Source organism: Ursus arctos, unplaced genomic scaffold (genome assembly GCF_023065955.2).
Source record: "Ursus arctos isolate Adak ecotype North America unplaced genomic scaffold, UrsArc2.0 scaffold_12, whole genome shotgun sequence".
Classification (NCBI taxonomy): domain Eukaryota; kingdom Metazoa; phylum Chordata; class Mammalia; order Carnivora; family Ursidae; genus Ursus; species Ursus arctos.
Genome location: NW_026622786.1, coordinates 3,043,839 through 3,061,599, shown reverse-complemented (window position 1 = coordinate 3,061,599; position 17,761 = coordinate 3,043,839). Strand labels below are relative to the sequence as shown.

Sequence of the window (17,761 nt, the reverse complement as noted above, 5' to 3'; positions counted from 1 at the left end):
TAAAACTGATCTGTTGTGTATTTTGCCATTGGCCTCATCAGAACATCTACTCTTAAAATTCACCAAGGAAAGGAAAGAAAAGGAAAAATGTCAGGGTTGGGTTTTCCCCCCCATCGATGTCCCTCCTTACGGCAGCTTGAATAAGTAGTAGGAGGTTCAGGAAAACATTTATTAATGTTTTCATAACCAAACGTGACATAGTCATCTTTGTTAGGTACACAATTCAGTCAAGCTGTAAGAGTCTATCCCAGTATCTAAGGTTTGTCCTTATATTAATATAACCTACACCCACAGTTAGCATCTGCGACATTTTCTTCCCTCTCCAGGAATACAGAAATACTCTGGCACCCTGAAATTGTCAGACTAAAGGATAGAGTTCTTCTGCTCTTCTAGGAGCCTGCATGAGTTTCTTGCTTCCCAGTTCTTGCCTCTCTTTTCCACAAGAGACAGACGTACTCTTGAGGCAGATGATGGGCGGGGGGGTGCGGGGGCAGCTATAGAGAAGCAACATCTCTTTTCCGGGAGGTTCCTTGTTTGTCTGCTCAGCTGCTTTTTAAATTGACTTACTAGATCAGGAGCTCAAAAATGTTACTGTCTGGTTCCTCTCATCAGTCACTGTACCCCTGCAAGGGAGAAACTTCCTTCCCTTCTTCCTAATGAAATAATCTATGCAGTTCATGAGTATTTACTCAAGATAAACTGCATAATGAGTGTCAGCCTAGGGTTGGCCCTCAACATAAAGAATATTACATATGGAATCTCACTGTAAAAAAAAAAACAACTCATTTTCTGAGAATAGAATTTCATTTCAGCTTTGAGGATTTTATTACTTCCGAACTTTTTTTTTATTTTTAACTTTTATTACTTCTGCTTTTTTTTTTTTTTCCCTGTTTCCACCTAGGCTGACACCCAGATAGTTACACCATAGACCAAACAATTGGTAGAATGTCTTCTGTCTCCTCAATGTCACATTCTTGCAACACTGGATTTTTTTTCTCCACAGAACTCATTCTTCACATCCTTTAATGATTATTAAACCAGTTGTGACTGTATTTGAGAAGCCATTATTATCTCAGCTCATTGGTACTTCTAGAACCAACATAGTAGGAAGAATTAAAAATTCACATTCTTTGAAATTTGGTGTTGAAAAGAAATTGTATATATCCATGAGGGTAATACTATGATAAAGGTTACAGAGACTCGTGTCAGTATTTAAAATTATAGCCAACTGTAGCTTAGTTGATCCCCTTATGAAATATATCCCTGAAGAGTCTGACGAGAACTGAACTTGAGTTTTAGCTGTTCATATTCCCTATCCCCTTCTGTAGAAAGATTAGTCAGAGCTGAAACAATACCTCTCAGCTGGAGAAGAAGAAGAGAACCGGTATTTTGCCTGAATATTCAGTCCCTAAGTAATTAAGATTTCATGATATTTGGTAGAAAAATATTACTATCATAATCATGCAACATTTCCTAAGCAAATGACCTTTCTCAGCAAGAGAAAGCTGGCCAGTAACTGGAGGCAAGGACTTGAAGGAAAAAAACCTTGATGGTGTAGAGAATTTTAGTGATTCAGGTAATGCTTTCCTGTAAATTACAAAGAACCTCTTTCCCTGCAGCCTAAAGCACTAGATTAATATTGGATTAATAACTTAGCCTTAAGGCTGGTATCTACACACAAATTATAGATTAGTGCCACTACAAATTCATTGTTTCTAAACTCACTTGGGCCTTCCCAGTTAAAGTTTTATGCACCCTTAGTTCTTTCTCTTTGTCTTTCTCCACATCGGCTTTGAATATTTTCCATTCTGTTCAAATCACCTAACCCACCCCAGCCCACAGCAGTGTTTCCTAGAGGAAAAAAAATTAAGTCTGTTAGACATTAACTCCCTCAGTGTCTAGCCCCCATATTTATAAGCTTATTTACATATACCTACCTTAATGTCCTTCCTCCATTCTTAAGGAAATACATCCTTTTTTCCCCACTTAGAGCTGATTATTCCATCTGCACTCTAGTTTTGGACTCCTACCATCTGTTCTGAAGCCTTCCTGTATTGATTATTTGCTTGCTCCCTCTCTCTCCCTGCCTCCTATATTTTCAGCTTCTCCTCATCTAACTACTTTCCCACAGACTACAAAAGCATACTTAGGTTTCTCCTATTAAGCAAGCAATATGAAGCCCTTGAACGTGGGTTCTCCTCTAACCTGTCTTTTTTCTTTCATAGTCAAGCTTCCTGGATGAGGTCACTGTCTTCTCCATGCACCCTGGCTTCTGACTCCACTATAATACACTAAGACCTTTTCTTACAAATTCATATACAACAGCATGCACAGTGGTCTCTTTCAGTCCTCACCTTATTTACCCCCACTGTTCATTTCACACTGTTAACCATTCTGTTCTTCTTGAAAGTCGCTTCGCTAGAACCCTTCTGGTTCTCCTACCTTTCTGACAATTTCCTTCTCAGTTGCCTTTGCCGGCTATTCATCTTGCTTGTCCTGTAGTTGTTAAGGACTCTCCAAAGCTGTCTTTCAATTCTCTTCTTATTCTACACGGTCTCCCTAGGTAAGTCGAACTCATCTATTCCCATGGCTTCAGCACCCATATTCAGGAAAGTCATTAGGCCTAAATGTCAGATGGATGTTTAGTGGACATCTCTGCTGGGATGTTCCACAGGCATCTCCAACACATGTTTTTGTCTTACTTTTGGTAAATCAGTCTTGCTTTTTTTCTCAAACCTAGACCGCTACACCTAGTCACCAAAACCAGAAAATTGAAAGTTATCCTCATCCTCCACATTTAATCATTGACCAAATACTGAAGACTCCTCTTTTTTTTTTTTCTCTCTCTCCTATATCCAGTTCCTCCTCTCTACTCCTGGTATTTCTTTAGTCCCATTTTTCATCATATCTTTCTAGAAGTCTTACAGTGGCCTTTTGTTCTCCAGCTTTTCCCACCTGCATCCCCCAATTCATTCTCACACAGCTTCCAGAATTGTCCTTCAAAAAAGCAAATTTGAGGGGCGCCTGGGTGGCACAGCGGTTAAGCGTCTGTCTTCGGCTCAGGGCGTGATCCCGGCGTTATGGGATCGAGCCCCACATCAGGCTCCTCTGCTGGGAGCCTGCCTTCTTCCTCTCCCACTCCCCCTGCTTGTGTTCCCTCTCTTGCTGGCTGTCTCTATCTCTGTCAAACAAATAAATAAAATCTTAAAAAAAAAAAAAAAAGCAAATTTGATCCTGGTAACCTGTTAAAACCCTTCAGTGACTCCCCCATGACGTATAAGACACAAGGCCTTCCATGGTCTGGCCACTGCTTATTTCTCCCTCTCTTTCTCTATGTCTCTAATTTATCTGCTTCATTCCAGAGGAGTTAGGATGACTCCAAAGTTTTTATCCTAAGCAACTGAAAAGATAGACTGGCCATCAACTAAGATGGGGAAACTTATAGGTGAAACAAGCTTGGGGGAGATTAGGAATTTGAACATTTGAGTTGAGAAATTTATTAAACATCCAAGTAGAAGTGTCTGGTAGATAGATATTTAAGCCTGGCATTTAGGAGACAGGTCTGTCCAGACTAGAGATAGAGATTTGGGTGTCATCAGCAGAGAGATGTATTTAAAACCGTACAAGTTGGGTGTGATCATCTAGGGATGATCAATAAGTTTAATAGAACTTTCTACAATGATGGGAATGTGCTCGATGTGCTATCTTATAAGGTACATTAGCCACATGCGACTATTGAGCACTTGAAATGTGGCTAGTTCTACTGAGGAACTGCATATTTTATTTTATTTTAATTAATTTAAATTTAAATAACCATATGTGGCTAATGGTAACTACATTGGGCAAAGTTGATCTAGAGAGTGATTGTAGACGAAGAAGAAAGAAAGACCAGTGACTCCACCATTAAGATGTCAGGGAGATGAGGTGAAGCCATCAAGGAACACTGAAAAAGAGCAACTAATGAAGTAAGAAAACCAAGAATGTGATGTCTTGGAAACCAAGTGAAGAAAGTATATTGAGAGGGGCGCCTGGATGGCTCAGTCATTAAGCATCTGCCTTCGGCTCAGGGCGTGATCCCAGGGTCCTGGGATCGAGCCCCACATCGGGCTCCTCCACTGGGAGGCTGCTTCTACCTCTCCCACTCCCCCTGCTTGTGTTCCCTCTCCCGCTGCCTGTCTCTCTCTGTCAAATAAATAAATGAAATCTAGAAAGAAAAGAAAAGAAAAGAAAAGAAAGAAAGAAAGAAAAAAAGAATATCGAGGAGGAACAAGTGATCAACTTAATCAACTTAGAAGGACCAAAAGCCTTGATAATACATGATGCTGAAAGGATGTGGAGAAATAGGCACTTTCCTGAGTTGCTGGTGGAATGACATCTGTGGAGCAACTTGGTGATATCTACCAAAATTTAAAATCCACACTAGATCCAAGATAAGGGCAAGAAGCAGAACAGTGCACGTAAAATGCTTTTATTTGTGTATGTGTGTGTGTGTGCTATACATTTATATACATATATGCATAGTATGTATGTATGTGAATATGTATATATGCATATATTTACCTATATATACACACAGATAATGTCTCCAAAAGGACACATAAGAAGCAAGTAGTAGTGTTTGCCTCTGCATTGAAACTGAGGTGCAAGAGCACTGTGCTGGAAAGGAAACTCACTTTTTTTATAGTATACCCTTTTGTATTTTAATTATATGCAAACATTTACCTAGTCAAAAATAGAATATTTTAAAGTAATAGGGGCGTCTGGGTGGCTCAGTCACTTAAGTGTCTGCCTTCAGCTCAGGTCATGATCCCAGGATCCTGGGATCGAGCCCTGCATTGGGCTCCCTGCTCAGCGGGGAGCCTGCTTCTCCCTCTGCCTCTGCCACTCCCCCTGCTTGTGTTCTCTCTCTTGTTCACTCTCTCTCAAATAAATAAATAAAATATTTTTTTTAAAAATAGCAGAAATGACTATAGAATATATAACAGTAGGTAACTCCTGAAGCATTGTAGTGCTAAATACATTGTTTCAGGTGAGTAGTCTTAAATGCTTATTTTGTCTTAAAAAGTAAGTTTGTGGGGCACCTGGGTGCTTGGTCGGTTGGGCATCCAACTCTTGATTTTGGCTCAGGTCATGATTTCAGGGTTGTGGGATCGAGCTCCATGTTGGGCTCCATGCTGAGCATGGAGCCTGCTTGGGATTCTCTCTCTCCCTCCTCCCCCCGCCCCTGCTCATGATCTGTCTCTCTCTCAAAAAAAAGTAAGTTTAGTGTTTAAAGGCATGATTTTAAGTTCCAGACATTTCACACAGACGTGCCGTGATTGACTCTCTACCTAAATAATTGTAGGGCGCCTGGGTAGCGCAGTCGTTAAAGCGTCTGCCTTCAGCTCAGGGCGTGATCCCGGCGTTCTGGGATCGAGTCCCACATCGGGCTCCTCCGCTGGGAGCCTGCTTCTTCCTCTCCCACTCCCCCTGCTTGTGTTCCCTCTCTCGCTAGCTGTCTCTCTGTCACATAAATAAATAAAATCTTTAAATAAATAAATAAATAAATAAATAAATAAATAAATAAATAATTGTGAAATAACTACCTTTTCATCATTGGGGGCCTTTTATTGGGTATCTCTGCAATTCGGAGATTTATCTGAATAGTTTTAATTTTGGCCATAATATCTGATTCTGTTTCCATGAAGTGCTATAAGAATAAATACTCTCTCAGTTAATTCCTTTAAGGTGTTTTAGAAAGAGACAAAGAGAAAGGAAATGGGGGGGGGGGGGTTCCATGATTTATACATAAGCCTGTATGATTGAAGAGGCGTCTATTTAATTTTGTGCTGTAACCTCCAAAATGGATGCTTCTACTTGATGTGGTTTTAAATAATGTCCATTAAGTCATTTAACAAAATTACTTGCTTGCTTAGATTAAGCAATTTTATCTTCTTTTGATGGCATGAGAAAAGAAAAACAAGACAAACTTTAACAGTTTTGAAATGATATGGTCTCCTTCTTGTCGATAGCTATAGAAGGGGCCAATAGGAGGCCCTCACTTTTGTTATGAAGCCATTTTGATAAAGACTGGCACACAGTAAAGCTACACAGTGCTACCCGAATGAGGCAAGTGACTGAGCTGCTGTGTCAGTATGTCCAGTATCAAAACTATACTCAAGAGTTTTTTGTTTGTTTTCACAGGGGTTTTTTTTTCTTGGTTTATCAAAGGATTTGAGAACAAAGATTTTAAGAAGAGGTGGAGTTCCCAGACGTACCAGTATTTTATGTGTCCCATTCTCTTTTTACACTCAAAATACTAAATGTTTCTAGTTTCCATCTTACGGGAACATCCTAATGTACTGGTACTTTCCAGAATACTTTGAAGTCCTTGGACAGAGGCCATTGTAATGACACTGTACTAAGTATTTGACAGAGGGCTTATATACGAAAGGAGTTGTGTAGTACAAGTATAAATCACTGCTATATTGATATCATGGCACAGTGAAGGACTCTGCAGCCTCTTGAATATAAAAGAATATTTCTACATTTGGTTCCAGCAAACACTATTGTGCTATTCTGAAATCCACAGCACAGAAATTATAAGACATCCGCTCATAAACAGAAAGCAAATCACTATTCAGCATTTCCTGCTCTGTTTCCTGCCAATTTCAGATAATTAAAACTTTTTTAAGCCTTTTATTCTATTCTGCTTTAATTCTGCTTCCTTCACCAAAAATGAAAGATTTAGAAATTAAAACTGTGCATATAATAGTAACACCAAATCTTTGCCTTTTTCCCCTCTTATCTATGATGTTAACTTTCTTCACTATTGCAGACCTCAGGATATCATCGTGTTTATAATTGGAGGAGCCACCTATGAAGAGGCTCTAACAGTTTATAACCTGAACCGTACCACTCCTGGAGTGAGGATTGTCCTAGGAGGAACCACAGTGCATAACACGAAAAGGTAAGAGAGAACGTTCAGTCCTACGACCCTGTTCCCTTTCCTAGAGAATAAAGCTTAAATTTATAAAGCTGACTAAACTGCTGATAGACCAAATGCATCAGTTCATAGTGTAATAGAGATGAAGGATCTAACTCCATTAGTTTCATAAATCACCCAGTTTGGGTCAAAGACCTGAAAAGTAAGGACCAGCCTGTACCGTTAACAATTGATATTTCCTGCGTTCAAAGGAGGAATCTTATAGCCACAGACTGGCACTTTGAAAATACTGAAACATAATGGTATTGAATTCTGTGAGTTTTTCTCTTTTTGTTGATTAATTACATTCATTCAATAAGTTTTTAGTAAGAAGAATACAAAGATGAATAAGGTAAAGATCCTACCTCAAGGAAGTCATTGTCTATTAGGAAAGGTAGAACATAAAAAATAACAAAATAAGTGCCTAGAGAGACAGACTAAAGAGCCATGGATTATCAGAATGACTAAGAAAAATTAGCAAATGTTTCATGGAGAAGATAGTGCATAAGCTGAACCTTGGGTAGAAAATGGACATGAGGGAGAGAACATACTAGGCAGAGTTAACCACATGAACAAGTTATGGAAGCTGTAGGCAACAGGCATAGAAAAAGAACAGCAAATAGTCAACCAGCTGGAATGTGCATAATTAGTGAGAAGGTTGACTGAATGCCGGAATTGTGAAAGGCTTTGAATTCCAGGCCGAGGAATTTTTACTTTCTTGTATAGAAAATGAAGAATCATTGAAAGTTATTTAAGCAGTAAAATTACAAGAGGGTCACAGTATTTTAGGAAAATTAATTTGTAAACTAAGGGTAGGAAGGACGGGAGGAGGAGACTGGAGAAGCATGGCATGATAGTTGAACTTAATGATTAGAGACCCTGAGAGATCCATGCTGAGACATGTACATACACATGGATATACTGGGAGTCATTAGTGGTGTTTGTGTACTTTTTCCCTTTGTATTATTATTTGGCTTTTTAACATAACTTTTCCCCTTTATTATCGAAGTAATACACATTTATTCTGAATTCTTTTAATTCAGAAAATATAAAGAGAAAGAAAAAAAGCTCCCATAATCTCACCACTGTTAAAATTTGATCTTTTCAGTTCTTTTTTTTTCTAAACATTTATGTGAGTATATCAGCAGATAAGGGATCTCTTCTACATTCTGTTTTATGACCTGAATTTTGTAGTCTATGATGTAAATATAAGCATCTTTTAGTGTTAAATATATAATCATTCATTCATTAAACAAGTATTAATTAAAAGTAAGATTACCTGGGTTTGAATCCTGACTTTCCCTCTTACTGTTCATGAATTTAGGCAAATTACTTAAACTCTTTGTCAGTTTCCAAAGCTTACTGGCCATTTATTTATTTCTTTTTGAATTGCCAGTTCATATTCTTTGCCCATTTTGGAATTGGGGTATTCCTTTTTTTTCCCAGTAATTTTTATTAATTATATAATTAAGGATATCGACCATTTGTTACATAATTTTGCAAATCGTTTTCCTTGTTTGATGTTTTTGTTTTATATTATTCACAGTATTTTGTTGTATAAAAGTTTTATTTTTTTATATTTTATTTTTTTACTTTTATGTAGTCAAAACTACCATTGATTTCTGCCTTTGGTATCATGTTTAGTCCTTTCCCAGCCAAAATTATATAAATACTAACCTGTATTTTTTCCATCATTTTTAGGACTTGCATTTAAAGTTATAACTTTATAATCTATCAAAGTTTTATTTTGTAGTAAACTGTGTGGTAGTTTCCTTTTATGATTTATGCAGCTATTACATATACATACATACTTCATTACATACAGAGAAGCGTATAAATGATAAGCAGACCACTCAATGAAATATGACAAAGTAAATGTAACTGTGTAACCACCACCCAAATCAAGTAGTAGAATGTTACCAGCACCTCCAGAAGTCTCCCTTATGCCTCATGTCCCCTCCTTGTCACAGCTCCCGCAAAGTAATCACTATTATGATTTCTATCACCATGAATTAGTTTTACTTGCTCTTAAAGGATGCTTGTTGGATGAATGAAGAAACAGGTTAAAAGTAATCTATTTCTTGCTTTTCACAAATAATACAAGGATCTTGGAAGGATCCTGTGAAGGATCTCTAATCAGCTTCTTCCCACTGACAAGCTATCATTGTCCAGCATTTTGGTTCCATCTTGTTTTTATAATCTCCAAATTAATCATCATCATTATTTTCAGTTATCATTATTTGTTTAGATTTACCCATGTATTTGCCCTTTTCCCCTGCCCCCATTTCTTCACCCTGGTCCTTCTTTCTGATCCAGTCTTCTTCTTACTAAAAACATCCTTTAGTAGTTCTTTCAGCTTCTCATCCACTTGATTTTTTTTTTTCTAAAAATATCTTAGTTTATTAAGTTTAGAAATCCAGGTTGATAATTTATTCTCAGCACTTAAAAGTCAAAAGACAATGGGATATTATTTTTAATTCTTGCTGTTAAGAAGTCTACTCTCATATAATTGTTTCTGGGGTTGTAGGCAATATATTCTTCTCTGATTCTTTTTAAGATTGTCTTTTTGTCTTTTGTGTTCTTGTTTCAGTATTGTGTATCTAAATGTGGATTTATTTTTATTCATGCTACTTGGTACAAAAATTCATGTTTGGCATAATTACTGGAAATTTTCCAGTCGTTATTTCTTTGAATATTGCTGCTTTTCTGTTTCCTCTGTTCTCCCCTTTTGTAACTCCTATGAGATATGTGTTAGGCCTTCATCTATTCTTCGTGTCTCTTAACCTCTCATTTATATTATGCATCTGTATCTGTGCTGCCTTCTATGTAATTTTTTCAGATCAATATTCCAGTTCAATAATTCTGTCTTCATCTGTGTTCAATTTGTCCATTTCAGTTTTTAACTTCAAAGGTTATGTTTTAATGCCTAAAAGTTCATTTTGCTTCTTTTTCAAGTTTGCCTGATGTTTTTGTTAATTTCTTCTTTCCTCATGTTTTCAAATCCTTCATTTTTCTTTAATCACATTAGTTCTATAACCCCATATACTTTCCAGTTCTTGAGCAATTAAATAATCTTTTATATAAAAGTAAGAAAGTGAGGCAGCTTTGCAAAAGCTTTAGACTAGATTCTTCCAACTAGCCAGCTTTGGTATTTCTTTGTCTGACCTAACAGTATGCTAAGCAGTACACTGAATTATGTTTGAACCAATAGCCTTAGCAATAGAAGGTTTGATAAAATCTTGGACAGGATTGTTCGCTGGCCCTAACCAATGAAACTTTTTGAGAAGGAGGGAGTTAGTATGGTAATTGCCAACCTGGAAAAAATTTAGTTAATGTTTGCAGTACATCAATGATCCAAAATCAGGTGTTTATCATTTATATTTATAAAGATATAACCTCTAGCTAATAAGTAAACAGTGAAACTTATCACTATCAGTAAAAAAAAAAAAAAAAAAAATAGTGGTGCCTGGGTGGCTCAGTCAGTTAAGCATCTGCCTTCAGCTCGGGTCATGATCTCAGGGTCCTGGGATCAAGCCCCACATCAGGCTCCCTGCTCAGCGGGGAGCCTGCTTCTCCCTCTGCCTCTGCCACTCCCCCTGCTTGTGTGTTCTCTCTCTCTCTCTCTCTCTCTCAAATAAATAAATAAATAAATAAAATCTTTTAAAAAAATAATAATGGAACTTGTATTTCAGGGATCAGTTATTGTGAAGGCTTAAGTAATAGAAAGCAACTTAGCTTCAGTTTTTAGCGGAAAGGTTCCATTTGCATGATGAATGTGGGCTACCATGGGTATTACTAGCATATTGAGTAAGATCGCAACTCTTAATATATTTTGAAATCTTAGACTCTTGGTAAGTGGAAAGGTTAATAATTTTTTTAAATCAGTTTTATAACTGGATATAGTGGGGCTACTGTGAGCTAGCAAAGAACCTTATTTGGAGGAGAGAAAGTTTAATAATTTGTTTCTGTGAATTGTTAGGGTTTAATTTTTGTGCAGGAGGCTTATTGCACAATTCCCTATGTAATATGTGGGTTATTCCTTACAGAGAAGTCCAAAGGAATAAGTTGACACATAGCATTGACCCCCAAGAGCTGTACAGCACAGAAGCTTTATTTTAAGAGACTGGTGATCAGGAAACAGTATACTTTTCGATGTGCATGATGAGTGTCCTCCTTTAATACTTGGAATCATGTGAAATGCGATATGGGCTGCCCCACAAGGATATGGATTAGTGGGGATATTGGATTTCCCAATAAACAGGAAAAAAAAATCATCTTGTCGGTGGGAGTGTGATGTGCTGATACAGAAACTACTATCCCTCCAGAGTGAGAAGTGCCTGTTGCAGGATATTTCTGGGATACAGGTCACTTGATTTCCCTGATTTCTCAAGTAAAACTTGAGATCACTACAGGTTTATTCTGCAGTCAGATCCCAGCACCACCACTTACTAGTTTATTATTTGGGACAAGATACTTAATGTAATAGCAGATAGGTCAAAATTGGTCTCTTGCATCGTAGAAAATTACATGTACCCTTACCTCTCATGTAGCAATTTGAATAACCTTCATCCTGGGATACCTTCTATTTCTAAAATACATCAAGATTGTGGGTGCCTGGTTGGCTCAATTGGTAGAGCATTCAACTCTTGATCTTGGGGTCATACATTTAGCCCCACGGTGGGTGTAGAGTTTACTTTTTAAAAAGTTTTTTACTAAATAAAATATATCAAGATTACTTTACTGCGTATTGAAACAAAATCTTATTTGTAGACAAAAAATAAAGAACAGGAAGCAGTTCTTTCCTCTCTCCCTTGTATGTTTCCAGAAATTAATTTGATTTTTGGTGAGAATGGGGCCTGTGTATAAGTAAGCTTCATCTTAAGCCAAAAGGTATCTGAAGATGCCCGTTAGGTTTCAAAAGAAGATATGCATTAGCTGAATCTGAAATTCAACTTGCCATTCAGTTATTTGAATTTAAACTACTCTTTCTTAACTACCTTCTTTTTTTAAATTGAGGTATACTAGTTTCAGGTATAATAATTTGATATTTATATATATTGCAAAATGATCACCACACTAAGTCTGGTTATCATCCATCACCACATATAGTTACAAACATTTTTTCTTGTGATGGGAACCTTTAAGGTTTACTCTCTTAGCAACTTTCAAATATACAATGACTATTATTAACTATAGTTGCCAGGCTTTACGTTATATCTCCATGACTTATTTATTTTATAAATGGAAGGTTGCACCTTCCGACTCCCTTCGCCCGTTTCACCCACCCCTTGAGACCTGCTGCCTCTGGCAAGTACCAGTCTGTTCTCTGTATCTCTGAGCTTGGTTTGGTTTTGTTTCGTTTTGCTTTGTTTTAAAGTCTATGTGTAAGTGAGATCATACAATATTTGTCTTTCTCTGACTGATTATTTCACTTAACATAATGCCCTCAAGGTCCATCTGTGTTTTTAGAAATGTCAGGACTCCATCCTTTTTTACGGCTGAATATTATTTCATCATATGTATGTATGTATATACATGTTCTTTATCCGTCCATCTGTTGATGGATCCTTAGGATGTTTCCTTATCTTAGCTATTGAAAATAATCCTTCAATGAACATAGGGGTGTGTATATCTTTTTGAACTAGTATTTTTGTTTTCTTTGGATAAATACCCAGAAGTCAAATTGCTGGATCATATGGTAGTTCTATTTTGAATTTTTTTGAGGAACCTCCATGCTCTTTTCCATAGTGACTGCACCAATTTACATTCCCTCAGCAGTGCACAAGAATTCCCTCTTCTCCACATCCTTGCCAACACTTGTTATTTCCTGTCTTTTTGGTAATAGCCATTCTAACAGGTGTGAGCAATAGCTCGTCCTGGTTTAATCTGCATTTCCCTGATGACTACTGATGTTGAACATCTTTTCACCTACCTGTTGGTTTCCTGTATGTCTTTTTTGGAAACTTGTCTGTTCAAATCCTCTGCCTATTTTTTCATCGGATTGTTTGGGGTTTTTTTGCTATTGAGTTATATGAATTCTTTATGTATTTTGGATATTAACCCCTTATTGGATATATGATTTGACAAGTATTTTCTCCCATCCAGTAGGTTTTTCATTTTGTTGATTATTTCCTTTGCTGTGCAGAAGCTTTTTTAGCTTGATGTAGCCCTACTTGGTTTTTTGTTGTTATTGTTGTTGTTGTTGTTGCCTTTGCTTTTGGTATTAAATCCAAAAAATTATCACCAAGACCAGATGTCAAGGAGCTTACTGCTTATGCTTTCTTTTAGGAGTTTTATGGCTTCAGATCTTACATTCAAGTCTTTAATCCATTTTGAGTTTATTTGTGTGTATAAGATAATGGTCTAGTTTCATCCTTTTGCATGTGGCTGTCCATTTCCTAATACCATTTACTGAAGAGACTGGCCTTTCCGCATTATATATTGTTGCCGCCTTTGTCATAAATTAATTGGCCATATATTCATGAGGGGATCTCTGTTCTGTTCCACTGATCTGTCTTTGTGCTGATACTGTACTGTTTTGGTTACTATAGCTTTGTAATATAGTTTGAAATCAGGGAGCATGATGTCTCCAACTCTTTTCTTTCTCAAGATTGCTTCGTTTATTCAGGGTCTTTTGCAGTTCCATACAAATTTTAGAATTGTTTATTCTATTTCTATGAAAATGCCAATGGAGGTTTTTGTTTTTGTTTTGTTTTGGGGTTTCTTTTGAGAGAGAGGGAGAGAACGTGTGCACGCTGGAGTGCACATGAGTGAGGGAAGGGGCAGAGGGAGAGGGAGAAGCAGACTCCCTGCTGATCAGGGAACCTGATGTGGGGCTCAGTCCCAGGACCCTGAGGTCATAACCCGAGCTGAAGGCAGCCGCTTAATCAACTGAGCCACCCAGGCACCCTGCCGTTGGAGTTTTGATAGGGATTGCATTAAATCTATAGATTGCTTTGGGTAGTATAGATATTTTAACAATACTAATTCTTCTAATCCAGGAGCATGTAATATCTTTCCATCTATTTGTGTCTTCATTTTCTCTCATTGTTGCCTTATAGTTTTCAGTGTATAGGTCTTTTCACCTCCTTCGTTAAATTTATTCCTAGGTATTTTATTCTTTTTGATGCAATTGTAAATGGGATTGTTTTCTCAATTTCTCTTTCTGATAGTTTGTTATTAGTGTATAGATATGTAGTAGATTTCTGTATATTGATTTTGTATCCTGCAACTTTACAGAATTTCATTCTAATATTTTTTTGGTGGAGTCTTTATTGTTTTCTATATATAATATTATGTCATCTGCAAATAGTTTTACTTTCGACTTTCCAATTTGAATGCCTTTTTTTTTTCTTGCATAATTGTTCTGGCTGGGACTTCCAATACTATGTTGAATAAAAGTAGTGAAAGTGGACATACTTGTCTTGTTCCTGAGCTTAGAGGAAAAGCTTTCAGCTTTTCACCGTTGCGTATAATGTTAGGTGTGGGCTTGTCATAGTGACCTTTATTGTGTTGAAGTACATTCCTTCTATACCCACGTTGTTGAGAATTTTTATCCAGAATGGTTGTTGAATTTTGTCAAATGTTTTTTCTGCATCTCATGAGGCGATTGATCATATGATTTTTATCGTTCATTTTGTTAATGTAGCATATAAGTATCTTCCTTCTTTAAAACATTTTGTGAAAATATTTTTCAGTGATTCAAGTACTAGTTACAATGAAGCAAAGTTCCACAGGCCTCCTGTAGCTATAGGATTCGTTTCTATAGGGCCTGCTCTGATTAGGTGTAACTGTGATTATCTTTGTTTAGACTTAAACACCATTTAAAACAGAAGGCATGTATATGCTGTTAAGACACCAAGGAATTTTGCAGAAGCTAATTAACTCCTTAGCAACATTCTTTTTTTAAATATATATATATTTTTAAAGATTTTATTTATTTATTCGACAGAGATAGAGACAGCCAGCGAGAGAGGGAACACAAGCACGGGGAGTGGGAGAGGAAGAAGCAGGCTCATAGCGGAGGAGCCTGATGTGGGGCTCGATCCCATAACGCCGGGATCACGCCCTGAGCCGAAGGCAGACGCTTAACCGCTGTGCCACCCAGGCGCCCCCTTAGCAACATTCTTAATAAAATTGCCTTCTGGATAAAGAGAGACAGTCACTATTTTCTTCTCCCCATAGCCGTATGAAGTTTAATATGAATTCTGTATTGCTTTCCCCTCTCCTTTTGTACATAATGAAACACAAAGGAAAAAAAAAGATACTAACCAATCACAGGAACCTCTTTAAAGGCATAATTTTCATGCTTTTTTGAAGGCAGAGAACCTGAAAAAGGATCTGGGTAGTGGATTTCGCAGGGCTCTGAAAACATGCAGCAGGTTCCTGCCCCAAGTGGTTAGTCCGTTGTGTCTCTGGGGTCCATGCAGGTTTGCAATGTGCGCACTGTGGTCTCCTGTCTCAGTGCTTACCCTTCTTATGGGATCACCTCCCCACACCCCAGCTTCTTCCCTCGTTTGTCTCGTTAGTCATACTGCCCCTCAATTGCAGGGGAGGAGGGAAAAATACATCAAATTTCAACTTCTAGGAATTACATATATGACATGAGTTGTTCTATAGCATGACAGATATTTTCACTAACATCTATGTGGAACAATCAGAAGTCATTTTGCCTGAGTTATGAGTTCTAGCATATATAAATAAATATACTTTGAACATACAAGAATAGCATAAAGTTAATAGTTCATTCACTCATTCAGCAAATATTTACTGAGCATGGGATACCTCTGTGAATGTTAAGATCCTAACCCTCGCAAAGGTTACATTTTAATGCAAAAATAAACAATAAACTTAATAAATTAGTAAACTTTATAGTAATTCAGAAGGTGATAAATACTATGGGAGAAAATAGCAGAGCAGGGTAAAGGGAAATTGGTATTGCATGGGGGCTGTGGGGATAAGTTACACTACTCAGTATGGTGTCAGGAAAGGCCTCCATAAGGGTTTTGAGGAAAGACTTGAAGGAGGTGAGGAAGCGAACCAAACATATGGAGAGAAGAACATCCCAGGCACAGCAGAGCTGTGTCCTCAGGCACAATCATGCCTTGTGTCTAAGACTGGAGAGGCTGGGAAAAGAAGAGGGAGATACAGTCAGAGAGGTATCTGGGGCCTCGCAGTGGAAGGTCTTGTCGACTGTTGCAAGGACTGGTTTTCACTATGAGTTAGAGAGCATTGTCGGGTGTGGAGGTTTTTTAACAGTTTTGTCGAAATACAACTTCTGTTAAGTTATATACAATTCATCCCTTTAAAGTATACACTTCAGTGGTTTGGGGTATGTTCACAGATGTGTGCAACCATTACCACAGTCAATTTTAGAATATTTTCAACACCTCAGAAAGAATTTCCCTCACGCCAGGCCTAAGCAACCACTAATCTATATTCTGTTTCTATAGATTTCCGTGTTCTGAACTTTTCGTGTAAATGGAACCATATAATACATAGTCTTTTGTGAGTGGTTTCTTGTACTTAGTATAACGTTTTCCAGGTTCATCCATGTTGTAACCTGTATCCCTACTTCATTGCTTTTTAATGCTGAGTACATTTCATTGTATGCATATAGCATATTTTGTTTATCCGCTTGTCAGTGATGGACATTTGAGCTGTTTCCACCTTTTGGCTGTTATAAATAATGCTGCTATAAACATTTATGTACAAGTTTTTGTGTGTATTATAGATTTTTTTTTTTTTTAAAGATTTTATTTATTTATTCGACAGGACAGAGACAGCCAGCGAGAGAGGGAACACAAGCAGGGGGAGTGGGAGAGAAAGAAGCAGGCTCATAGCAGAAGAGCCTGATGTGGGGCTCGATCCCATAACGCCAGGATCACGCCCTGAGCTGAAGGCAGACGCTTAACCGCTGTGCCACCCAGGCGCCCCATGTATTATAGATTTTTAAAGCAGAATTATGAAATCTGACACATTTTATCAGGATCAGGCTGGCTATCAAAACTAATATGCTTAAGAGAAGTATTATTTCTCTTAAATGTTCAAAATAAACGTGTTACTATAAAAATGCAAATTTCTAGGTGTATTTAATTTATTCACCTACAATAGACTGATCTGTTACTCTACTGATGTGTCTGAGGCACATGATCCTACCTTGCAAATAAATGAGTATCTTGGTTAGGGATTTGAGATGGCTTGCCTTATCACTTCACCAGTATCAATATTAAAGAGTTCTAGTCCCTGCTGGCCGCAATTGACGCTTTAAGTTAGCTATGTGAGCTGAGAGGCCAAGAACCACATCCATATGGATGGAATTGTTCTCCCAATAAAAGAAATCCTTCTTGTCTTCTCGGAATTCAGGATAGAAGTGGAGGGGAAGAGGGAAGCTAGGTAGATGTATTAGCCAACAGTGCTGCCATTGCCTGAAGCCCACCTAAACTTAGGTGAAGAGAGCACTTCAGTCTCCAGTGCTATCAGTTTAGTTACTTTAGAATTTTGACAAGGAAGAAGACATATCCTGCTAGAAGGTGACCCCAGATCAGCAATCCTCTTACTGCCAGATTCCCTTTCGAACCAATAGTAATGACTATGCATAGTAGGTTCTTTATAATCCTACTGGGTTCAATTAAACTCTCTATATGCCTGCAAAATAATTATTGGTCCCATTTTTTCAGTTATTTTCTCTCTCGCCAGCAAAGAGAAATAAAAAAAAGAAAGGCTTCCCCCCCCAATATTTCATTGTCATTGTAATAAAAAATTAAATATTAAAGTAAAAATCTTTCATAACAGTAC

At 37.5% G+C, this 17,761-nt stretch overlaps 1 protein-coding gene across 1 annotated transcript in view; it reads left to right on the top strand.

The window, feature by feature from the left end:
- VPS45 (vacuolar protein sorting 45 homolog) overlaps positions 1-17,761 on the top strand; it is a 67,196-nt gene that overhangs the window by 34,573 nt on the left and 14,862 nt on the right. Inside the window, exon 14 of the mRNA XM_026486662.4 lies at positions 6,818-6,949. Coding sequence (XP_026342447.2) covers positions 6,818-6,949 — 132 coding nt within the window. The remainder of the gene's footprint in view (positions 1-6,817; positions 6,950-17,761) is intronic.